This window comes from Echinops telfairi, unplaced genomic scaffold, assembly GCF_000313985.2.
Source record: "Echinops telfairi isolate 266 unplaced genomic scaffold, ASM31398v2 ScPeMD7_27;HRSCAF=92, whole genome shotgun sequence".
NCBI lineage: Eukaryota > Metazoa > Chordata > Mammalia > Afrosoricida > Tenrecidae > Echinops > Echinops telfairi.
In genome coordinates, this window is record NW_022103924.1 from 4,136,933 (window position 1) to 4,162,743 (window position 25,811).

The window sequence follows — 25,811 nt, forward strand, 5'->3', positions numbered from 1 at the left end:
TGACCACAGGGCCTGGTACATGTTCTTCTTGCCACAGAAAACGCCTTCTCCCTTCACCACCAGTTGCTCTCCAACATCCTTCAGCTCTGTTCAGATGTCACTTTTTCAGCAAAGTCCTCCCTTACCCTTCTACTTGAAGTCCCCTATCTCCCTTCCATTCTTTCTCACTAGCACATACAGATTATCTAATAAATAATGTCTATTTTTACTTTCCTGGTGGTGTAGTGGTTATGAGTTGGAATAAAAATTGCAAGGTCAGCAGTTCGCAACCACCACCCACTTTGCAGGAGAAAAGTCTTCGTAAAGTCTCAGACACCCACAGGGGCAGTTCTACCCTGTCCTAAATGGTGACTATGAGCTTGGACCTTTAGCGTGCCATTATCTGCTTTCGTGTGCACTCTGCTGACGCCTGGGCTCAACAAGGGCAGGAGTTGAATCTGTCGTGTTCACACTCGCTCTGTAGGACCGAGGACAGTGCCAAACACTTAGTAAGTGCTCAGGAAACGCTCTCATAGGAATCCGTGCAGGAATTGTCTTAGGATAGCAGTCTGCTGACTTCACAGCGGGCAGGGGTGGATTGGGGGGCACTTTGGCTCCAGCGTGGTCTCCAGGAGCTAGTCTGTCAGCAACGGTGGTTCTCTTCTGTAGGAAACGCAGCGGTTGGCAATGAAGGCCTCAATTGCCCTTGAATAATTGCATTCTCGAAAGGAAGAGGCCTGAACGAGGGGTCCAGTACTGGGTCCGCAGAGAGGTAAGGGCCAATAGAATGGAGTCCACTTCTGCCAAGGTTGGTCACAGAGCAAGGACTGGCAGAGGACAGGGGCAAGGGGCAGGTAGTGCGCATGGGAGAGGGGCGGGCAGTAGCCGCAGCGCTTAGAAGCTGGAGCCAGGACCCATAGGCTAGGGTGCTGGTTTCATTATGTCCCACGAAAGCCAGGTACTCGATGTTGCTGAAATGCCGTTTTCTATTTATTGCGGGGGTGGGGTGGGGTGGGGGGGGTGTCGGTGGGGTGGTGTGGGGCGCGATACTCCACAAAGGACTGTACTGCCCTGGCAGGGTCTTTGTTGGGGCCAATGGAGATCATGGAGGTGACACTGAGCAACGCCCAGCAAAGGCAAGCGGCCTCCCTTGGCGTGACAGGCGACTTCAGGGGAAGTGGTGGGCGGGGAGCGCGGCGGCGGCGTGGTGGGCGTGGTGAGGGCGGGGCCTGAAGGTGGGGGCGGGAACCTGCGGCCAGCGGCTTCTTCAGGCCACACCCAACGGGCCAGGTGCGCCAGTTCTGCCCTGGGAGGTGAAGACACACCACACCTGTCGCCACCGTTCGCTGTCTACCTTCCTGCCGCCAGCACCTGCCGCCCAGCGCGCAGCAGCCCGGCCCCAGCATGACGGACCAGGCACCCTTCGACACCAATGTCATCACCCTGACCCGCTTTGTCATGGAGGAGGGCAGAAAGGCCCGCGGCACCGGTGAGATGACTCAGCTGCTCAATTCGCTGTGCACCGCCGTCAAGGCCATCTCCACCGCCGTGCGCAAGGCGGGCATCGCTCACCTGTAAGTCAGGCCCTCCTGTCGGGCTGGCAGGGAATCTGCCTGGCAATCCGACCTCTGGCCCCCAGGTCCTCCTGCTGGCAGCTTTCTGTTGGTCTGTCTGACATCTGGCAGGCTCTCTTCAGAAGTTTGCCTAGCTGCAGGACTCAGCCCTCTCTCCCCGCCCCTACCCTACCCACGGCCTCACCTTGGAAGTGGACACCTGCTCCACCCTGCGTGGATCCCTCTTACCGGGTCCCAGCAGCCTGGCCAGGGCGCTGGTCATCGGTTGGTCGTACCCATATTACGCAGAGCGTCACTTTGGAACCGAGATTCCCGCTGAACTTTCCAACCAAGCAGGGCTCTGACCAGGTTCTGACCCTATGCAAGCCCTGTAGGCCCCCAAAGCCCAAGACCATTGAGTTGATTCTGACTCAGGGACCCTAAATACAGGATTCCTGAGATTGTAAATCTTTTTGAGGTCAAACAGCCTCATCTTTCTCTTGAAGAGGAAGAGCTGGTGGGTTTGAACTGCCAACCAGCCCAGCACTTAACACACAGCGTCGCCAGGGTTCCTAAGTAAGTTCTGTTACTCAGGGCCATCGAGGTGATGCTGACTCATAGCGACCCTACTGTGAGTTTCTGAGACTGTAACTGTTTATGGGAGAAGAAAACATGTCTTTCTCCCAAGGAGCGGCTGATGGTTTCGAGGGGCCAGCCATGAGGATCGCAGGGTGACATGTAACCACTACTCTACCAGGGTTCACAAACAAGTCCAGTTAGGAGTGACCAAATCCCTGGATGGGTGAGGAGGCATCTTGTATGCGCAGAGCTCTCCTAGAGGCAGTGATGCTTGTGTGCATAATGCCCTGGTGAACTGGCCCTTCCCCGCGGTCTCTGTGCTGTCTCAGCCAGAGAAACCTCCTCCTGGCAGGTTTAAAACCTCTAGCCCTCTGCAGTCATGGTGTGTACCCGACTATGGGGAGCTCACAATTGGTGTCTAAATGAAATGGCTTAGAAGGAGCTAAGCTTTGCAGACCAAACTAATGTGATAAAATGAGGCCTCTCCTACAGTAGGATAGTGTAGAATTGCCCCTCTGGGTTTCCAAGACTAAATCTTTACTGAAGCAGACAGCTCATCTGTCTCCCTCAGTGGGTTCCACTGCCAACCTGACAGTCGACAGACCTAATGGGTAACCTCCTGTGCCACCAAGGCATTCACAGCGGATCTTTAAAAAAACATGACCTTGTTTGCTGCCGTTCTTCCCCTACCATCTCTGCTTGATTTCAAGCTACAGCAGACTGGCTGACTGCTGGAGCTTAGGATCAAAATTATGTTCAGATTTCAATCAGAGATGGCCTTGAAGAGAGAGATTGGGACCAGTATGTCAGAATTGTGATAATTCCATTGCTATTTGGCTCTTGGCCTCTCAATAATATATTTCCAAAGACTCACTGCTTTAGGAAAGGCACACCGATTAAAAACCTCACTTCAAGTTTAATTTACAACAAATATAGGTGGCCTCATAATTTTAACTACCTTTGAGAACCAAGATATTAATTTTAAAAGGGTACTTGTGCTTTCTTATGCCATTATTAAAAATATGGCAGTACCTTTCACATCTCAGAGACTCAGAAGCACAAAATCTGTTTGTAACAGAATGTATCTTTCCTAACCTTTAAGTAATCTCAGGGCTTACAAATGCTTAAATTGTAGTGAGCACCTGCAGGGAGATTTTTCTCTCTGAACTGATAAGGCCTTTGTTTGTGTATGGTTTTGAAAGTGGGTTGGATTTGTAGCAGCAAGATCAGGGTTCAATCCCACTAGCTATTCCTCTTGAAAAAAAAAAAAAGATGTTTTTCTGCTCCTGTAAAGAATTTTAGCCTCAGAGGTGGTTTTGTGGGGAAGTGGGATGGGGGTGGGGTGGACACAAGGTGTTGCTAATTGTGGCTGTGGGCACTGTGGGCACTTTTAGATTAGATAGTTGTGAATATCAGGTTTTAAAAATGATTGTGTTTATAAACTACTAATTGTTGTGATTATAAACTACTAAAGAAGTTTTACGCATTGACAAAATTCAAAAGTGCATAAGTGAACCCTTCTCCAAATGCATTCCCCAGAGTATCAGTGTCCATGATTTGATAGCTATTTGTCCCAGGTACTTTTGAATATACTCATATAGCATGAATGCGGATATGTTTATACAAGGGTAGGTTAGAAAGTGTGGTTCATACATGTACTAGTTTATTCCAAACAAACTGTGTTTAAACATGTCTCTAATCAGTGGATGCCTGCAGACAAGTTCTCTCAGAAATATGCTGGTCTTAGTCTCATTAGGGTGCTTTTCAAACTCTAATGAGTCAATTATATGCAAGGCAGTGAGCTCAGCTCAGAAAGTTATGGAGACTTTGAGTGTGGACAGTGTGTGTGTATGTGTGTGTGTGTGTGTGTGTGTGTGAGGTGGGGGGGGAGGATACTGAGTATAATCTTGATGGATTTTCTCAAAGAATACAGGAAGATTACAGGAGTTTGTTGTGAAGAAGTTTTTTTTTTTAATTGAAAACTGTTGGTGAGAAAAGGCCTGAAGGTTGTGCTGAGGTGGGTGCCCACACTCCAATCACAACAGTGTACCTCCTCATTCTTCTCTGGCTAGAAGGGCTGTCCTCTGAGAATTTCCTGAGAAACCTTACCCCACCCACCCTCCAGGCCTGATCTTGTCCCTTCAGACTTCCTTTTGTTTCCCAAACTCATGAGTTTTCCAAAACAGACAAAATTTTTTTTTTAAGGAACAATGATATGAGACCTTGGTGTCAATTGAGGATCACAGAATTAGTCAGGAAAAGGTTAGAAACACTGCCTTCATAATTACACTGCCCTCTATAGGGTATATGTCAAGAAACAAAAGGTTTCTATAAAAGTTTCTGTGATTGCGTATGTGTGTGTGTGTGTGTGTGTGTGTGTGTATATATATATATATATATATATTTTTTTTTTTTAACTCTCATTTTCTTACTTTAGTAGTGAGGTTAGTCATAGATTAGTGGTGGAATTCTCACCTTCTATGCCTGGGGCTTTGATCCTCAACAAATGCACTGTAGATCTGTCTGTCAATGGGGACATGTTTGTTGCTATGATCAAAGGAGCTCTGTTGGCTGAGCGATAAAGCTAATGATTGAATCCACAAACTGTGGTAATCTGCTTTGGAAACTCTATGGAGCAGTTATGTGTTCCACAGGCTTGCTATGAGCTGTAATGAATGAAATAGCAGTGGGTTTGTTTTGGTTTAGGATATTGACCATGTTGTGGTGGAGCGTCTAGATCACAATAAAGAGGGAGAAAGATCTGGCAATCTATTTCTGAAAATCACCTCCAATTGACCATGGGGATGGTGCAGGACCAGTCAGCAATTTGCTTCATTGTTCAGGGGATTCACTTTGAGCACAGGATGACCCAACAGCAGTTAACACAACTAAAAACTAAAACCAAATCCATCGCCATAAAGTTTGATTCTGACTCATAGCGAAGCCATGTATTACCAAGCAAAACTGCTCCATGGAGTTTTCTGAACTACAATCTTTATGAAAGGATACGTGGGTGACACAAATGGTTAAGTGCTTGACTACTAGCAAGAATGTTGGCAGTGTGAACATGCCTCAAAACACATTTGGAGACAGGCCTGGCAATCTGCTGCCAAAAGACCAAAGCCTTTAAACCCTGATGGAGCAATTCTTATCTGCAAGCACGGGGTTGTCACGAGTCAGAATTGACTTGATGGAAACTAACACCAAGAGTCTGTATGGAAGCAGATTCTTCTGCAGCACCATGGAACGGATTCAAAATGCCAGTCTTTAGATTAGTAACAAAATGGGATCACACTCATACACTTTCATGATATGCTTTTTATCTTTCAACAAATATAACGAACATCCTTCAACATCAAGAACATATGATCAGTTTTGTCCTTTAAAAAAATGCAATTATTGGGTGTTCAGTCAAGGTTTATTTAACAGTTTAAGTTACCAGTTAACACTTTCTATACATTGTTTAGTGACCTTGGTTATATTATTCCCAATAAGTGAACTTTCTCATTTCTGTTCTAGTTGTCCTATTTCCATCCATCTAGTCTTCCTCCTACCTAAATGTATTCTTAACTTTGCTTTAAAGTAATTGTTGATGGTTGGCAAAGGTATACAGATGTCATCTAGTTCTTTTGGTTTCAGGGAGGATGAGGCCATGGCTGGTGCACAGTATTTGTCCTTGATAGAGCAAGAACCAAGCCAAAACTCAGGTATCAAGTAACAGACTTTATTGGGGAGCACAGCGTGCCAGACTACTCAGAGTATGGGAAGACAGAAGTAGTCCTGACACAAAGGAATCACTCACATATATACCCTTGGGGGTGGAGGCTGGTAACTTGGGTTGGGAGAGCATGCTATTGCCCCCTGATTGGCAAGTTTGAATGAAGGGGTGACATGGCCTCTGACATGCAAAAAAGGCTTTTGGCGAGAGAGTCTGTGAGCAAGAAACATGGGAGGGAGACATTTGTAATGACCAGGCTCAGTTTATACTCAGCTTCATTCTCTGGATGAGTCAAGACCAATAATTGTGTCTTAGATGGATGTTCACAAACTCTCAAGACTCCACACACTACTCACCAAGCTAGGATGTAGACCGTAACTTTATGAACTATATTATGCCAATATTGTGAGAGAGATGTTCCTGAGGACTATGATCCTAAACTTTCAAACCCAGAAATCCATGAGGTCTTTGCTTATGTCTAAGATGTGTCAGTAAGGAGCTCTGGTGTGGTGAGTTATGAGTTGAGCTGCTAGCCTCAAGATCAGTGATTGAAGCCCATTTCTTCAGAGCAGAAAGATGAGCCTTTATAGTCTTGGAAACCCACAGGGCCAGGTCTCCTCTGTTCTGTAGAATTGCTATGAGTCAGAATTGACTTGATGGCAGGAAATTTGTTTTTTCAGGTAAAATATCAGTAACTATGCCCCCATGTGCTTTATTATATATCTGTGTGTAGTGTCACATAGATATGTATACATATGCATGTATCTATATACATACATATATACACCTATAGCATATATTCACTCACATATACAATACATACATGCCTATGCTCATAATGAAGGGGATTCAAAGAATTTATGAAAAAATTTCCATTTTCTCATGAACTTTTTGAAGGCCCTAATACATATACAGGCCATGGCATTTACCAGCAGGTCCTTTGTGTGTGTTTATTTTTCAGGAACATCCTTTACCTTTGTTGTTGGTTTGGGGGATCATTTACCTCAGTTCTTGCTTCTCAATGCTGAAAGAATTCACGCAGCAGAAGCACTTTTGTAATCCAAGTAACTTTTATGAGGGAAAGGGAAGTTTCAGGTAATATAGTCTCAGCTAGTTCATGTACATTCCATCTCTGGAAAGTGTGCAAGGGGGCCTGGGAATATCCATTAAGAGGAATCTACAGAACCAAAAGAGGAGTCACAGGACCAAAAAAGAAGAAGAGAGAGAGAGTGCGAGGCTTGAGAGAGTACACAGCACACACAGGAAAGATCCCACCCTCCGACCTGAAAAGAGAGTGACCTGAGAGAGAGTGGCCTATTCTCAGTCTGTAAAATTTATCCCTTCCTATTCCCGCTTAGGTGGGGGGCATGATTGAGGGTATTGGCCATTCTTAGTGGCTGAGTTCAGGTGCATGTGTGACATAATGTTGCTGGTGCCCAGGCTGACCTTCACCTAGGTCTAGGTGACATTGACCTGAGCATCTCTAGCTTTGGATTATCCTCACAGGTGTCTAATGTATGCCTGATTTCTTTCCAACCCCTATGTTGTGGAATGGCCAGCAAATTTTTATTTAGTGTAGACATTCGGTGGAGACAACGTCCTTTATTCCTAATCTTTCTACCTTTCATATATATGGGGGTGGGAGTACACCCCCCCCCAAAAAAAAAATAACCCCAGAAATTGTGCTGGCAGAGCGGAGCTTTTGTAGTATGCATTTTTCCTGCTAGATGAGCATTGAGCAACTTTCTCTGAGTTAGTGCACTCAGTAGTGTTGCCTGGGAAGATTCTCTTTGGTCACAGTGAATTTTTTTGTCAAAGCAGTTTTGCGTGAATCTTGATTTTTGTGATGGCTGATTTAAGAGAACAGCATGCTGCTGTGATATTTTGTTTACTGCTCTGGAAAAATGATGCAGAAACTGTTGTAATGTTGAACACAGCTTTTAAGGACAGAGCTATGGAAAAAAACTCAAGTGTATGAATAGTTTTCTTGTTTCAAAAAAAGTGAAATGTCGATTGATGACAAGCCTTGTTCTGAACGTCCATCAACTTCCTCAACAAATGAAAATGTTGTCTTGTAGTGCATTTATTTCAAGTTTGTTCCACTAGGTCAGACTGTTAATCAAACTTTCTATTTAGAAGTTCTGAAAAGATTGGGTAACAACAGTGTGGAACAAAAAGGCCTGATTTGTGGCAGACGGGGCACTGGTTTTACCACCATAACAATGCACCTGCTCATGCAGCCATCTCAGTGCTCCAGTTTTTGATAAAAACCAGCATGCCTCTCTTGCCCCACACACTGCACTCACCTGACCTCGCCCCGTGCAACTTCTTTTTGTTTCCATGAATGAATAAGGACATGAAAGAATAGTGGTTTGACAACGTAGAAAAGGTGAAAAAAAGAGGAGGTGCTGTCAGTCATCCAAATAGATGAGTTTGAAATGTTTCTTAGAATGCAATTGCAGATTTGCAAACATATTAAGTGTAATGGAGAGTACTTGGAAGGTGATAAGGTTGCTCTGTAAATAAATTTAAATACCTAGCTTTGAAAAAAAATGCGGGATTTTTTTGGGTACCTCTTGTATATTACCTCTAATAGTGACTTCAAAATGTCAAGGAGCCACAGAAGTTATTAGCATACACACACACACACAACAAGAGAAACATAAACAAATAAGTGAATACCAACTAGACTTAAGTGCCTGAAACTAAATAGGCTAGCGATTTACCAGAAAAAGAATACAAAATAATGATTATTTCACTCATGTAACTGTTGAAAGAAGAGTCTGAGAGAAAAACTGAGGCAATATAAAAGCTAGTAACCTCACTACATGCTGCAGAAGAAAAACTCCAAACAGAAGCACAAAAAAACCAAACACTACAATAGCAAAATTAAACAATACTATAAAGGAACAGCACAATGCTATAAAAGAACAGAGAAACAAAATTGAATAGATGGACACTGAATTGATGAACTAGAAGACAAAGCTATAGACTCAAACCTAAAAGAAGAACAAATAACAAAAAATGCCAAAGAGATCGAGAATAGCTTGAGAATAATGTGGGATACAATCAAGAGGAACGAAGTACATATTAGAGGGATTTCAGAAGAGGAAGACGCAAACAAGTCCACACAGAGACTATCCCAAGAGCTCCTGTAAGAAAACTTTCCTCATAGTCTAAAGGAGGAAGAGGTAAGTATTCAGGAAGCTAAAATAATTCCAGTCAGGAAAGATCCCCAAAGGAAAACTCCCCGGAATATTGTAGTCAAGATGTCTTATATCAATGACAAGGAAAATATTCTAAGAGCAGCCAGAGAAAAGAGATCAATTACATAGAAACGATCAGCAATGAGAAAAACCTCAGATTTCTCAGCAGAAACCATGAAGGAAAGAAGACAATGGAGTGGACATCTACAGAGTACTGGAGGAAACGACTGTCAACCTAGACTCCCTTACCCAACAAAATTATCACTCAAATGTGATGGAGAAGTAAATGTATTCCAAGACAGGGGAAAATGAAAATAATTCACAAAAACAAGACCACCACTACAAAAAATACTCAATTAAATACTATGGGCCAAAAGACCACTAGCAACAACACACAACCAGTAACCAATATACAAGACAATTCCTCACAAAAACAAACACAGAGGAAAACCCACAGTAAGGAAGTAGCACAGGAAGAGCCAAGAAACTAAACACAACACTTGTGCAAACACACAACAACACAAACACATATAAAGCAAAATGACTATCACAAATACATATCAATAATTTCACTGAATGTTAATGGACTAAATACACTAGTAAAGATACAGGAGAAGAATGGATAAGAAAACGAAATCCATCACTCTTTGCCTACAAGAAACACACCTCAAAAAACAAAGACATGAACAGAGTCTGGATGAAAGCATATCAATCAAACAGCAACCAAAAGAAAGCAGGAGTAGCAATATTGATCTCCGAGAAGATAGACTTCAAGGCAAACAATGTAATAAGAGATAAGAATGGGTAATGCATAATGATAAAGAGGGCATAGCTCAGGAAGCCATAACTGTAATAAGCATGTGCAACCAGTGAAAGACCCTCAAAGTCAACAAATCCTCACAGAATTGAAAGAGGCTACAGACACATCGACAATAATAACAGGAGACTTCCACAAACCACTCTTGAGGAAAGACAAAATGTGAAGGTAAGAAATTAAATAAAGACACACAAAAAGCTTGATAACACAGTTAAAAAAAACAAACCACCTCATAGACATATACAGAACATGCCATCCAACAAAACAACGATATACATTCTTCTCCAACACACACAGAACATTCTCAAGAATAGACCACACCACATAGTAGGCCACAAATCATACCTCAACATGATTTGTTGTAATGAAAATGGATTTGTTTTGAAATGAAAAATGATTTGTTGTAATGTTTAATGAAAACAGAGACATTACAACAGATCCAAATGAAATAAAAAGAATAATAACACACTGCTATAAAAACTGTTCAAATAAATCCCACCATCTAGAAGGAATGGAAAGATACCCAGATGCACATCACCCACTAAAATTAATGCAGACAGATATTGGAAAAACTCAACAGACCCATAACAAAAAAAAAAATGGACCAGGCCCTTAAGAAACTTCCAACCAGGAAAAGACCAGGTCCAGATGGTTTCACAGAGGAATTCTACCAAATATTCAAAGAAGATCTGACACTAATACTACACAATCTTTTCCAGGACATAGAAAAAGACAACAAATTCCCAAATTAATTCTATGATTCATATCTATAACACTGATGCCCAAGCCAGGAAAGGACCCCACAAAGACTGAAAATTATAGACCAATATCCCTCGTTAACACGAACGCTGAAATCCTTAACCAAATTCTGGCCAAAAGAATACAGCAGCAGATAAAAAAATGTAATTCACCATGACCAAGTAGGATTCATTTCAGGAATGCAGGATGGTTCAATATTTAAAAAAACAAAAACCCAATCAATGTAATCCACTACATAAACAAGGCAAGAAATAAAAAAAATCACACAATCATATGAATAGATGCAGAAAAGGCATTTGACAATATTCAACATCCACTTATATTCAAAACGCTCAACAAAGTAGGAATAGAAGGAAAATTCCTCAAAATAATAAAAGCAATATATATAAGAAACCAACAGCCAACATCATGCTCAATGGGGAAAAGCTAGAAACATTCCCACTAAGAACAGAAACAGGGTAAAGATGTCCCCTATCACCACTCTTATTGTGCTGGAAGTTTTAGCTAGGTATCAGAGCACAAAAAGAACTCAGGGGAATACAAATAAGCAAAGAAGAAGTGAAACTCACTGTCTGCAAATGATATGGTCCTATACATAGAAAACCAAGTCTCCACAAAAAGCCTGCTGGAAACAATCTAGCAGTTCAAGATAGTAGATACAAAGTTAATCACCAGAAATTAGTTGGATTCCTATATGCCAGAGAAGAGAGCTATGAAAAATACATTCAGATATCAGTACCATTCACAATAACCACCCAAAAGATGAAACACTTAGAAATAAACTTAAGAAACAAGAATTACACAGCGAAAACTACAGAACACTACTACAAGAAGCTTAAAAGGACCTACATAAATAGAAGAATATCCCATGCTCATAGACAGATTTATAATTGTGAAAATGGCAATATTACCCAAAACAATCTACAGATACAATGCAATACCAATTCAAATCCAAAATGAATTCTTTAAAACAATGGAAAAACAAATAGCTAATTCCATAAGGACAGGCAAAAGATCCAGGAGAAGCAAAGAACTCCTTAAAAAGAAGAGTCAAGTAGGAGCCCTGACACTGCCTGACCTAAATACCTGCTACGTAGCTACAGTAGTCAAAACAGCCTGTTACTGGTACAATGGGAATGACATAGACCAATGGATCAGAACAGAAAACCCAGACATAAATGCATCAGCCTAAAGGCAACTAATCTTTGACAAAGGACCTAGAATGATCCAATGGGAGAAAGACAGCCTCTTCAACAAATGGTGTTGGAAAACCTATTTCCATATGCAGAAGAATGAAACAACACCCATACCTTTCCCCATGCACAAAAACAAACTCAAGATGGATTAAAGACCTCAATGTAAACCTCAAAGCTCTCAGAATCATCACGGAGAAGGCAGAAACAAATTAAGGGCCCTATTGCAGGGCATATATAGACTAAGACGTATAATGAAGACAAGATATTTGATTGGGACATGCTGAAATTACAACACTTATGCACATCAAAAGACTTCATCAGGAGAGTGAAATGAGAGCTCACAGATTGGGAAAATGTACTTTTTAACAATGACACATCAGACAAAGGGCTAATTACCCAAATATACAGAACTCTACAACAGCTCAATAAGAAAATAACAAGAGAGCCAATTAAGAAATGGGAAAAAGACATGAAGAGACAGTTCACCAAAAATGACATACAAATGGCTAAAAGCACACAAAAAATGCTCATAATCACTAGCCATCAGAGATATGCAAATTAAAACCATGATGAGATACCACTTTATACCAACAATGTTAGCCTGCCCCCCAAAAAAGAAAACTGCTGGGGAGAATGTAGGGAGATTAGAATTCGCATACACTGTTGGTGGACTTGTAAATACATACCACCGCTGTGGAAAACTATATGGTGATATTTAAAGCAACTGGTAATTGAAATCCCATATGATCTAGCAATACCACTAATAGGCAAATACCTTAAATCTCTGAGAGGTGTCAATACTTATAGAGATAGCAAAACTACTGAGCATAGTAAAATGATTGTGAAGCATCAAGGTGGGCATCCAAAGTGGGCATTAACAGATGGTGGAAAACCTGATTATTAGCAGGCATTCAGGTTGGGAGTGAGTGAGCTAGTGGCCTGAACGGGGAAGTGTTTCTCGAGTTACTCCTCTAGTTTGAAGCAGGTAGTGTACCTGCATGCCTGTGTGTTTGGGATGGTAAATTGTGAGTGCACTGGGGAGCTTCAGTTAGCAAGGGGGCATGCTCTTTTGTGGCCCTGTGCACACAGAAGAGGATGTGGGTTGTTGAGTAGGATGGTACATTAATCCTGGGCCTCTATGGTTGGAAATAGAGAGATAAGACCTGAGAAAAAGTCCATGGAAGAGGGGAGGTGTGACAAGCACAGCAAGAACATTGAGCATCCCTGGGAGCCAGTCCTACTCTGACACATGTGGAGTCCCTTGCATGACACAACAGTCTGCTTTTGAGTTTTTGTTTCTAACACATGTTTAAACTTCACCTTCAACTTTGCAGGCTTCATGACAGCATGAGACTTTTGAAAATCAGACAGAATTAATTATATATTTCTTGAATTGTCTTCTAAGAAAGGTGCTCTGATGGCATAGTGGCTACACGTTGCGCTGCCAACCACAAGGTCAGTAGTTCAAAACCACCGGCTGCTCTATAGGAGAAAGATGAGGTTTTCTACTCATTCCTATAAAGAGTTAACACTCTCAGAAACCCATGGGGGCATTTCTATACTGCCCTATAGGGTTGCTGTGAGTCAGAATCAACTCGGTTACAGTGAGTTTGGTGTATTCTGAAAGAATGCAATTAATTCCTTTCTATAAAAGCAATGCAGCTTTCTGCTTGCCCATCTTCTGTCCACGTGAACACAAGCAGAGGAGGGAGGTTGACCTTTGAAAGCTAAACAGCACCTGTCTTCAGCAATTTCTTAACTGACCCTTGGACATGCTGAGCTGTGTGAACAGCGGGTCATTTACCAGGGCACCATCAATCAATGACAAGTGAGAGGCCACCTTTCAGCGTTACTTTTGACTTTCGCCATGAGGATTAAACAATAAACCACCTCCCATTTCTTTAGTTGAGTGTTAAGAAAACAAGCTTTCCCACTTGGTTCTGCTGTCCGGATCTAAGTGCTGCATGTTTCAGCTCCACAGTGTTAGCCTTAGGAGGAATCCCATTCTCCAGAGCTCTTCCCCAATGGCCTGCCCTGGCTTTGGTCCTCGTGCCTGCCCATGTGTTTCGTGCTGTTAGGAATGGCGCTTGCAGTTTGGCACGTCAGGCGCCACAGACTGTGCCAGTGTCCTGGGTGGTGCAGCGGTGTTTGGCACGTCAGGCGCCACAGACTGTGCCAGTGTCCTGGGTGATGCAGCGGTCACAAGCTCACCTGCCAGCTGAGAGGTTGGAGGTTTGAGTCCATCCAGAGATGCTCGAAAGAAAAGCCTGGCTGGCAATTTACTGCACCCACATCAGCTACTGAGAATGCCGTGGTTTCACTTTGACCCACAGGGGTCCCCATGAGCCAAAATTGACACGATGGTGACTGGGTTGCTGGCAACAAAATGGCTCATCATGTTAAGGCTTTAGAGATCACATGTGGATTTGGAAAAGAGTGCAATCTTTAATTTAAATCTTCAGGGGGTTTAAACTAGTGTCCATAACGAGTTTAAACCCTGCCCTGTTGATGGGTTCCCTAGCACATGAGTTAAATAAATTGTAAGACTTTTTCCAATTTCAGTAAGGTTTCCAATAAAAGGAGAACCATTATTGACAACTTCTCAAATTCATTTTTGCTCCCCAAGTCCCAGAAGGCAATTCTTTGTGACTCAGCAGGTTTCACAAGGAAAGGCCACAGGGACGTAAGCCCCAGTGGGGCGCTATCCCTACCTTAAACCCTCTTGGGCTGCAGGGCCAAGTAATTTAAATAACATTGGAGTGGAATGTCCTAAGAAATTAAAAGGAAATCATATTGCCAGTGAGATTCAGCTCATGGGGTAAATGCTGAGTGCTTTCCTCCCACTTACCGTTGACAATTCTGCACTGGCTGTGTGCCCAGAAGTTGCCTGGAAAACAGGTTTAGAGGTTCCTCCCTGCCCACTAAACTATAGAAACAAAACTCACTTCTGTAGAGTCAATTCTGACACATTTAGGCTCCTGAGGACAGGGCAGAACAGCCGCTGTAGTTGTCTGAGACTGTAATGATTTGCCTGGAACATTTCAAGGAGTAGAAAGCCTCATTTGTCTCCAGAAGAGCAGCTGTCACTCACTATGTGACCAGGGCGCCTTTCCCTGCCCACTAGCCATGACATATTCAGTGGACTTCCGTGAGCCTCTATGGAAAAGAAGAATGACTACCACTTATGGGGGTGTAAAGCGGGGACTGTTGGGGGTCATACTACCTGATGGGTGTCACATGGTGGCTTAGAAGACTTGAGGTCTTTCTGGTGCTTGTTCTTACCAGGACCTCACCTGGTTTCTTCATCTGGTTGTAGTTGCGTTGGCAGGGCTGGGATGGGAATGGAAGAATAACTGGCAATTGTTGAGCACTGACCTACATGTATTCGAAGCACTCCTCTTGTATCAACCCATTTACTCATCTTCTAAGCACAGCAAAATAGATACAGCCCCATTTAAAAGATGCAAAGCCAAGACTCAATGTTAGTGGCAGAACTGCGATTTGAACTCCAGTGGTCGCGTTTAGAGCCCCGGTAGCCTAGTGGGTTGCACGATGGGACTGTTCACTGCAAGGTCCAGCATTGGAAACCACCCACCCACTCTGAGGAAGTGAAGCAGACTTTCTGTTCTCATAAAGAGTTACAGTCTCAGAAACCCCTGGGGGCAGTTCTATTCTGTCCTAGAGGGTCACTACCATGAGTTAGAATTGACCTGATGGCAGTGAGTTTAGTTTGGTCTAGCGTCCCAGCCTTTGGTCGTGGCCATGAACCTTGTAGTCACCTGGGATCTGGCTAGAGGGAAGGATGGTGTCACTTACCACGACACCACGAGATCAGAGGGTATACTAATCTGGGCTTTGCTAGGGATGCTTTTGCCTGGGGAAGATTGTAATGGAGAGGCATAGACGATACCATTGGGCCTGGTGGAATTTGGGAATCTTGGGAACTTTCAAATTTCTCTATAACTCTTTATATTCATTCGTTCATTGTTTATTGAACACTTACTATGTGGGGGCATTGTTCTAGGTGCTAATGATATATGAAAAAAAAAAGGCACTCGCTTTTCAGGCTCAAGAATTGATAGATCTTTGTTCAAAAGCTCTTTCTGTGACTACAATAATGGTCATTTTAGCCCTCTTTAGGGTAGTGCAGGGAGCTCTGGTGTAGTGGTTACTGGTTGGGCTGCTAACCAAAAGGTCAGCAGTTCAAAACTACCAGCAGCTCCCCAGGAGAAAGATGAGCTTTCTACTCCTGTAAAGAGTTACAGTCTTGGAAACCCGCAGGGGCCGTCTCACCCTGCTCTATGAGTCAGAATTGACTTGATGGCGCAATGTAGCGACGATGAAAAATACAACTTTCCACTAGTTTCTAAATGCTTCCTCCTCACCCCCGACCCCCCACTATCATGATCCGAATTCTACCTTGCAAGTCTGGCTAGACCAGAGGGTATACACTGGTCCAAATAGGAACTGGAAACACAGGGAATCCAGGGTAGATGATCCCGTCAGGACCAGTGGTGTGAGTGGTGACACTGGGAGGGCAGAGGGAGAGTGCGTTGGAAAGGGGGAACCAATTACAAGGATCTATATGTGACCTCCTCCCTGGGGGATGGACAACAGAATGAGGGCAATGAATGTACAAATGTGCTTTACGTGGATGGATGTATGGATTGTGATGAGAGTTGTATGAGCCCCTAATAAAACAATAAAAAACAAGAATTGACTAGATATACGTGAGCGTGAGGACAGCTGAGAGCCCTGCTGCTAGAGTGGATTATGAGTTGGGCTGCTCGATCTAAAGTCAACAGTTAGGACTCTCCTTGGAGAAGGATGAGGCTTTCTGCTCCCATCAAGATTTACAGCCTCAGCTGTTCTACAGGCTCTCTGTGCACTGAAATCAACTCCCAGCTCACAGCAGTAGTATGAAGAACACGTGCAAGGTGGCTGTGTGCTCTGGCCTTTCACATCAAGCAGCGCAAGACACAATCTGGCTGCTTGGTAGAATCTAGTACAGATCAGCTTGCGGTATTTGTTGACCTCAGGATGGCCCAGTCAGGGTGTCTGCAGGAACCAGAGATTTTCCCATTCATAGCACCTAGAGCAAAACAGGTTGGGCTAAGTCCTCTTTTACTGGAGTCTTAGTGTTTCCATGGAAGTCAGTCAAGTGTGATGGCTCCTCCCAGAAAGGAAGGGGACCTCCCTAAGCCTCAAGGCCAGTGTCCCAGGGAGATGATGCCTCCGTACCATGTGCATTCCTGGTCCTGTCTGACAGGGATGCGGAGCACAGACTATAGGGAGCTTGTTCCTAAAAACACTGCACATCATGGAAGCCTTCCTGGGGCCCCAGAATCTGCAGTTGCAGGTTCTGATCCCGGAGCCACTGTCCACTCTCCTCTTTCTAAGACCACCTGAGCCAGTTTTAGATTGTCAGTTCCCAGCCTGAGACTCCAGAACAGGGTTCGTCCTTTCCAGATGCCGTGACTTTATTTCCAGAAGCTTCGCTTACATCAACCACCATTGATAGCAACATTGACTTGCTGTCAAGTCAATCCCAAGCCATAGTGACTCCATGTGTGTCATTAGAGTAGATCTGTGCTTCAAACGATTTTTAGTGGCTGATTTTTGAGATATAGATCAGCAGGCTTTTCTACTGAGGCCCCTCTGGGTGGACTTTGGTTAGCAGGTAGGAATGTTAATTGTCTGCAGCACTCAGGGCCTAATAAATGATGATATGTTGACCAGGAACAAGAAGAGGTACTCACTTTAAGCAGTCTTTTGTTTTCTATCAAACACAAAAGCAAAAATATCCCTTTTAACTAATAGTACCCAATAGGTTAGATCTAGTCATTATATTTCTTTACAAATTTAAATCAAGATCCAACCTAACACGAGACCTCTGCAAATGTAAGTCAGTCTATCAGTATGTGTCACCATTATCATTCTCCTTCTTGGTCTAATAAAGATCTTAACTTTGACTGGGACCGACAGCAACCCAATATCTTGGGTACTGTGGAATCAAAGCGAAGAAAACTCAAACTCACCGCCAACTCATAGTGACCGGACAGGACATGGTAGAGCTTCTCCTGTGGGTTTCTGAGGCAAAATCTTTTCCAGAGCAGAAAGTCTCATCTTTCTTCAAGGTCACTGGTGTTTTGAAACTGCTGACCTTGCAGTTAGCAGCCCAACGCATAACTCACCAGCCACTTTAAAAGCATGTTCTAGACCTCAGGGGGATGATTTATAATGTTCTCTATCATACAATGATAATGATGTCTCTAATGTGAACCAAAGACAAATATAAACCATAGATATATGAATGGATTTGGGGCTCACACTTAAGTCTAACCCCAACCTTTGTTCTTCTGACATGGCCCTGCTCAATTCTCCTGATAGATCCTTTGGTGTTTTCCTCGTGTAAAAGGAGTAGTATGGTAAAAAAAAGATGCTGGTGAGGGAGACGGCTGGAGGGTGAGCTGCTGCCTCCCAGGGGGTAACCACAGAGGCGCAGAGAGAAACTGGGCGGAGCGCTGTAGTTAATTTTTATTTAGTTATTTCGTTTCTTATTTCTATGTGTAGTTAATCCCATTAACAAACAAACAAACAAAACCCTCATTCTAACAAAGCAGGCTGTATTTTGGTCTAGACAATTAGTGACTTGCAGGTGCATAGGTGTGTTGAAAAGCCCTAATGTCAGCAGTCCGAAACCAGCGGCTGCTCTTTGGGAGGAAAGCGAGGCTTTCTGCTCCCATCAAGAGTTACAGCTAACGAGTTCATGAAACTGTATTGAAAATGCTGATGGCAGCAATTGTACAACTCTGCTTGATCTAATGAAACTATGGATTGTAATTGTATATGTAAGAGCTCCTAATAATTTTTTTTTAGAAAGAGAGTGTAAGGACCCAGATGGCAACATTGAGAAATAAAGGCTTCACATAATTTTGATATTTTTGTTTTAAAAAAAGTTATAGTCTTGGAAACTCACAGGGGCAGTTCTACCCTTTTCTATAGGGTAGCTATGATTTGCAATTAACTCAATGATAGTGAGTGTGGTTTTTTGGAGGTGCATTAAAAATTGGTAAAAGCCACCATGAACCACCCCTTCATCCTTGAGAACTCTTGCCCAAGGCAGGGGCAACCACAACGAGAACGCTGGCCTGGTAGTTAGAGTGAGCTCAGACATTTCCTTTGGGGCCTCTGTAACTGAGTTTCTCCCACATTAGAGGAGGAGGAGGGAGTGATCAAGGGCTAGAATTGTTACACTTGTTAAACCACACACACTGGATTTAGCTTACATCGTTGGTCACACCAATCCAGAAAATGTCCTTGTATGTTGTGTCTCTTAACTGGTTTATTTGACTCATTCATTGAGAGGGGAGTGATTTCCTTACATCATCTAGTGATCACGGCTGATTTTTGTGTGTGTGTGTGTGGTTTCCTTCCCTCTAGCTATGGAATTGCCGGCTCTACCAATGTGACGGGTGATCAAGTTAAGAAACTCGATGTCCTCTCCAATGACCTGGTTGTTAACATGCTGAAGGCCTCTTTTGCCACTTGTGTTCTTGTGTCGGAAGAAGACAAAAATGCCATCATAATAGAACCGGAGAAAAGGGTGGGTTTATACCTCAACTGTTAATGACTTTAATGTTACCCTTTCTCTTTCTGACTTCATAAATGACTCCACGACTTCATGAGGCTAGATTCTTAGGAATCACTGTAGATCTCTCTTGATTCCCATCCATTATTATTCTACCAGTTCTACTGAACTATCAAATCTCAAATCTGCCCTGTCCTCTCCATTGCTCACATCAGCATCAGGCTTAGCTCAACAAGCTCACCCTGGGTTCATCTGTTCATGTCTATTGTCATGCTCAAGCTTTTCCAAAGCTTTCCTTCTGCTAATCCTTTGTTTGCTTCATCTTCATTCACCCAGGGGGACTCACTATCTATCTATCTATCTATCTATCTATCTATCTATCTATCTGTCTGTCTGTCTGTCTGTCTGTCTATCTATCTATCTATCTATCTATCTATCTATCTATCTATCTATCTATCTATCTATCTATCTAACATCTCCTTCCCTATCTATTTCCCTTCTTATCTACATCCCTGTATCTGACCTCATATCTTCCATGGCAGCATAAATAAAGAAGGCCCACATTTATTCTTTTAAATATGTTTTATGGTGAATTAGATGAAGGTTTACAGAGAACATCATCAGTTTTACATTTAACAATGCATATACGTTTTGTTTCAAGTGTGTCCATTACAATTCCCTTAATGTACTTATCCTACTACCTCCCTGTGCCTCCTGCTTCCATTTCTCCTTCTTTCCTAACCCTCGGAGGGTTGCCCTTGAGTAAATGTTGCTCTTTTAATCTTAAATGTCTGATTATTGTAATATGGGTGAGTTTAGTTCAAGACCAGTAGGGTTTAAGGGCCTTGTAGTCTTGGGGGTCCGACCAGTCTCTGCCCCATCAGTGAGCCTAGTACCCTTTAGTTCTGCTCTACATTATTTTGGCATGTGATCCAGGATCTTCTCATGTGAGCTTTTTCAGGGCAGTTTGTAATGGTAGCTGCTTACTATCTAGTTCTTTTGGGTTGTGGAGACTGATGTTGGTGTGGTTCATTAGTCCTTTGAACTAATTGTTTCTATATATTTATTGATCTGCATCCTCTTCTTTCTTCTGGATGCAGAGGTACCAGGAGTTGCCACCAGTAATGACTGCTCATATGGCTTTAAGTCGATGACTCACCAAAGTAGGACACAGAACATTGTCTGCGTCCACTATATTATGCCAATTGATCTTGGTCACACTTCTTGAGCTTTCTCCTAGATTCCTACTGTTCCCCCTTGGTGAACCTGGTTACTTTGTGTTTTATTGTGTACAATAAAGTCACAATTCTTTTTCCTTTGCTCCTCCAGGGTAAATACGTGGTCTGTTTTGATCCCCTGGATGGTTCTTCCAACATTGATTGTCTTGTGTCCATTGGCAGCATTTTTGCCATCTACAGAAAGGTGAGATGTGATCAATGATTACAGAGACAGCTAAGCTGGGGCATGCTGTCTTTTCGGTATTGTGGAGCAGCTGCAATGTATGGTCATGAAATGCTGGGAGGCTTGAAATAGATCTCAAGGTCTGACATTTCAGTGTTATTAATTACATAATGAAGACCCATTTAGCTGTTAATAGAAAATGCAGTCATAAAATGTGGTGGGAGGAAGATACCGTTTCATGTTTGCCTACATTTTTCTTTCATTTATGATGGAAATTATTTATAGGCATGCATTAATGTGAGGAGAGAATAGGATAGTGGTTGAAATGATACAATGTGAATAGATGTTTGTGGAAGTGTGACAAAAGTTGAGATTGTTCATTTAAAAATTGTTCGTTAAATCCTCTAAGTTGAGGGTGGATAAATAATGGCTTGGGCACTAAATCTAGCCTGCTGTCAGATAGTATTGTATGAAATTTAATGTTCATAAATAAAGTTTTATTGGCACACGACCATGCTTATTTGTTACATTGCCTTTGGCTCATTTCATGCTACAAAGGTAGAACAAGTAGTTGTCATACAGACTAGGTAACCTATAAAACTTAGGATATTTATTGACTGGCTTTCTCTTTACGGAAAAGGTTTGCTGAGCCTTGCACTAAATCATGGAAAGCGTAATAGTGCAGGATGGGAACCCAGACCTCTATCCTGAGCCTTCTCCTTTGGAGATCTCAGCAAGTCAGCCTACCTCCAGAGTCTCTCATTCCTTCTTTTCTTTAAGTATGTATGTGTGGGTGTGTGAGCATATGTATTACAGAGGGGAGAAAAGCACATGAATGTTAATGCTATACAAGAAAGAATATAAAAACTCAATCCAACCTACTGCCAACTCATAGCTCAAAATAGAACTGCTCCTTAGAGTTTATGAGCCTGTAAATCCTTATGGGTATAGATAGCCTCATCTTATTCACAAGGAATGGCAGGTGGGTTTGAACCATGGACTTTACCTGACAGTGCCACTTAGGCTCCCCTAGGGCTCCTAAGCAAGTATATAACCAGAAAACCCAAACTCACTGCCATCAAGTCGATGCTGACTCATAGTGAGTGAGCCTATAGGACAGGGTACAACTGGCCATGTGAGTTTCTTAGACTGTAACTCATAACCACGATACTACCAGGGCTCCTAAACAAGTAGACAAGTGAAAAATAAAATGACTACCTGTGGGCCCATCATGAACTTCATAAATCTAAAACCTGTCATCTTGACTTTGACTCTTGTTTAATTTAGAAAGAAACCATCCCAGATACACAGCCAGGTTTCTCGGCTGACCTGAAACCCCGGTCTTTCCAAGTTCCCCTATTCTGTTATCCAACGGCTTCCCGAATGAAATCTAAATAGGCACTTTCCTTTAGAAAGACTCTCATTTTTTAGTGTTGTAGACACTCTCCTTTTAAACAGATCGCAAACAGGACACAGTGGTTCATTGGGATGCATTCTGCTTTTTGAGTCTTGGCTGAGAAGCCTAGTACACCAAGATCAATTTGAGTAGTTAAAAAAAAACTCAACAAAAACAGTTGTTGTTAAGTTGATTCTGACTCACGGCAATCCTGTGTGTGTCAGAGGAGAGCTGTGTGCCTCAGGGATTTCAGAGAAGCAGCTGGCAGGCACCTTCTGGGTGGACTTGCACCCCTAAGAGCACAAGTAAGGTGTCCAAGGCTGTGAATCTTCACGAAAATGGACTGCCACGTCTTTCCCTCCTGGAGTGGCTGGTGGGTTTGAACCTTTCCATTCGCAGCCAAGGGTTTTACCCACTGTGCCCCTCAAACCCAACCCATGGCCGTCGACTCTATTTCAACTCAGCAGCCCTATAGGACAGGGTAGAATTACCCTTGTGGGTGCCAAGACGGTACTCTTTACAGAAGTAGAAAGACATCTCAACAGTTTGAAACCACCAGCTACTCTGTGGGGGAAAAGTGAGACCTAGTGCTAAAAAGATTTATAGCTTCAGAAATCCATAGTGGCGTTCAACCCTGCCCTTTAGGGTTCTAAGAGTTGGAATCAACTCAATGGCAGCATTAGATTTGAGTCTAAAGTTTGCCAAAGGATGCCTGGTGGCACCAATAATTAAGCACTCAGCCACTAACTGAAAGATTGGGTGGGTTCAAGTGACTTGGTGATTTTCTCCTGTAAAGACTGACCTAGTCAGAATCAACTCAAAGGGACTCACCAGCAACTACAAAGTTTACCAGCTCCATTTCCTACCTCACTCTCTAAAATAAAAATGCTCAGTGAAAAAACTCCTAGAATATAGAAAGACACTGGTTATCAATTAAAAAAATAAATATATAATAGTGAAATCAATTTACAACAGCCACTTCAATTATAAATGCTAGTGCAACTCACAGGCTCCAAGAGAAAACTGTCTTCAAAGTCGGAAATGATGAGTATGATCAAGCCAAATGGACCTTAGATTTGTGATAGTTGAGGCTTTTGTGGTCGTGGGCAGGTGATCAAAAGAGGTCAATGCAGCAGATGCAGGATTCAGATCCAGCAGAAGCATGCGCTCTTCCACACACTGTCAGCCTTTACTAAGAGGAGGCCACACCTTAAATGAAACCTCCCTCCATTGTATCAAGGCTGTGCCCCGATTAAGGAGGTGGTCCTCAACTCTAGTGATCACACAATGGCTTGGCTGCTTCACAAATCTCATTATAGAGTTGACCACATGTGTTAGATCACATCTCCGGGGAATCCTGGCCCATCCAAGCTGATATAAAATCTAACGATCACAGGTTCTGTGTGTAAATATCGGTTCATTACATTTTTTTGTCATTGTGTGTGCACACATGTGTCTATATTGTTATTGGTTTGCCATATAAACACTATTTCTTATTGTGGGTCATGATTGAAGAATATGAAAGTAACTGCCCTCCCTTTTATTGACTCTGCTGAAATTGTATGCTCCCAAATTTCTGAGAATAGAATATCTTCGGTGTGTGAGTCATGTGGACCACACTTCTAAGTGTGTGTGTGTGTGTGTGTGTGTGTGTGTGTGTGTGTGTGGTGGGTGGGTGGGTGTACCACAATTCGCAAGAGCTCAGGAAATCGATCTCTTCAGCAGACGAGCTGCCCTGCAGCCCTGGGCTAATTTGCTTTCCGAATGATGGAGCAGGCAGGTGAAAGTCATTGATTGCTTATAATAATATGAAATTACTGGGAGCTGGCCAGAAGGCCTGTTCTTTTTTGGAAGTGATAATGGAGAACTAAGGGAATATCAAATTAGTAAAATTAGAGGAGAACCCAGATTGGAAAGAAGGATCCAGATGCAGGAAATTTGGGGTCTGGTGGGAAGGCTGCTCTGGTAATATAATCAGGATATTATTGCTGTGTACAGTGAGGCCCCTCTGGGAAGGTACCTTATTACATTAGAAGTCCAGACCTAATTGTCCTTAAGTCATTTCTGACTACGGGTGCCCCATCGGTTTTAGAACAGAACTGTACTTCATAGTGCTTGTATGGCTGACTGTTCAGAAGCAGATCACCTGGTCTTTCTTCCAAGGCACCTCTGGGTAGGTTTGAACAACCAACCTTTCGGGGAGTAGTCAAGTGTTTAGCCCTTGTGACACCCAAGGGCCCACTCACTTCGTTAGAGGAGGCCTTTGGTAATAGGCCCTGTTAAAAGATTAACAGGAGAAAAGGTGCCCATAACACAATACCCAAACGTCTTTTCTTGCTTTCTCTAGACTTCAACAGGGGAGCCATCTGAGAAGGATGCTCTGCAGCCGGGTCGGAATCTAGTGGCAGCTGGTTATGCTCTTTACGGAAGTGCCACCATGCTAGTGCTGGCCATGGAGTGTGGGGTCAACTGCTTCATGCTGGATCCGGTGAGAGATGCGGGGGAGGTTGGCTTCCACGGCTGGAGTGTGCGTGCGTGCGTGTTGGGATGGGGTGAGAGGTGGGGGATGAGGTTCATGGAGGGACAGTGTATCCTTCATGAGAAGGTCTTCAAATGAGAAAGAATATGTCCAGAGCAGAAGAGGGAGTCTTTGTTCCAAGACAAGTTCTTTGGAATGGACATTAGTTAAGTGATTCAAATGCCACAGAGTCCAGACATTTGAATAAACAAACAAACAAACAAACAAACAACCCAAACTCTCTGTCATCCAGTCAATGCTGACTCACAGTGAGACCCTGTGGGTTTCCGAGACTAACTGTTTACGGGAGTAGAAAGCCCAGTCTTTCTCCTGAAAAGCTGTTGGTTGTTTTGAACTGTCAGCCAGGGGGATTGCAGCCCAACAATGTGTAACCACGACACCACCAGGGCTTCTACATGCACCCACGCCTCCAGTGTTGGTGATATCAAGCTGGGGGAAATGAGGCGGAGATCATTTCCTCGTCTCGCTTAGGCCAGGGAGGGCCCTGCCAGGCCCTGAGAGATTCTTTGGTACTTTAACTTGTGGATAATTCCTCCCATATGGCTGTGAAGTGTGAGTCACTTCTTTATTGAGAAATGACAGCTTCAAACAGAGCAGTTAAAGTGGGGGACACATCTTTCTGGGAATAAGTGATGCAACTTTGTGTCTTCTGTAGGCCACTGCCGAGACATCCCTGCAGCATGCCATGTGTGTGCCTGGCGCGGTGCCCCGAGGGGCAGAGAATAATTGGGTTTATATGCTCCTTTTAGTTCTAGAAATCATTTCATATGACATTAAGGAGACTATTTATGCAGTGCTGTTTTTTTGCTGACAAATGGAACACAAGGTCCTGATGGTGCCCCTGAACCCCCTGTGAGTGACAGGGGCCTGTGAGTGACAGGGACCTGTGGGTGGGCGAGGGGCAGGCAGCTTGAGCCAGAACACAGGCTACCTTTGTCCAGGCACACTTACGTAAGCGGACTTTCATCTCCTTGGAAGTAGGGAAGTTTAATAATAAACAAGAGAAACAGCACCAGTCAAAGCCCCCAAGCAGGTGAACACACACACACACACACACACACACACACACACACACAC

The 25,811-nt window shown here is 43.2% G+C and overlaps 1 protein-coding gene across 1 annotated transcript in view; it reads left to right on the forward strand.

Moving 5' to 3' along the window:
- Positions 1–1,278: 1,278 nt before the first annotated feature.
- FBP1 (fructose-bisphosphatase 1) overlaps positions 1,279–25,811 on the forward strand; it is a 31,710-nt gene continuing 7,177 nt past the window's right edge. The window contains exons 1-4 of the mRNA XM_004714596.2: positions 1,279–1,553; positions 19,251–19,413; positions 20,728–20,820; positions 24,543–24,683. Coding sequence (XP_004714653.1) covers positions 1,384–1,553; positions 19,251–19,413; positions 20,728–20,820; positions 24,543–24,683 — 567 coding nt within the window. The 5' untranslated portion in view covers positions 1,279–1,383. The remainder of the gene's footprint in view (positions 1,554–19,250; positions 19,414–20,727; positions 20,821–24,542; positions 24,684–25,811) is intronic.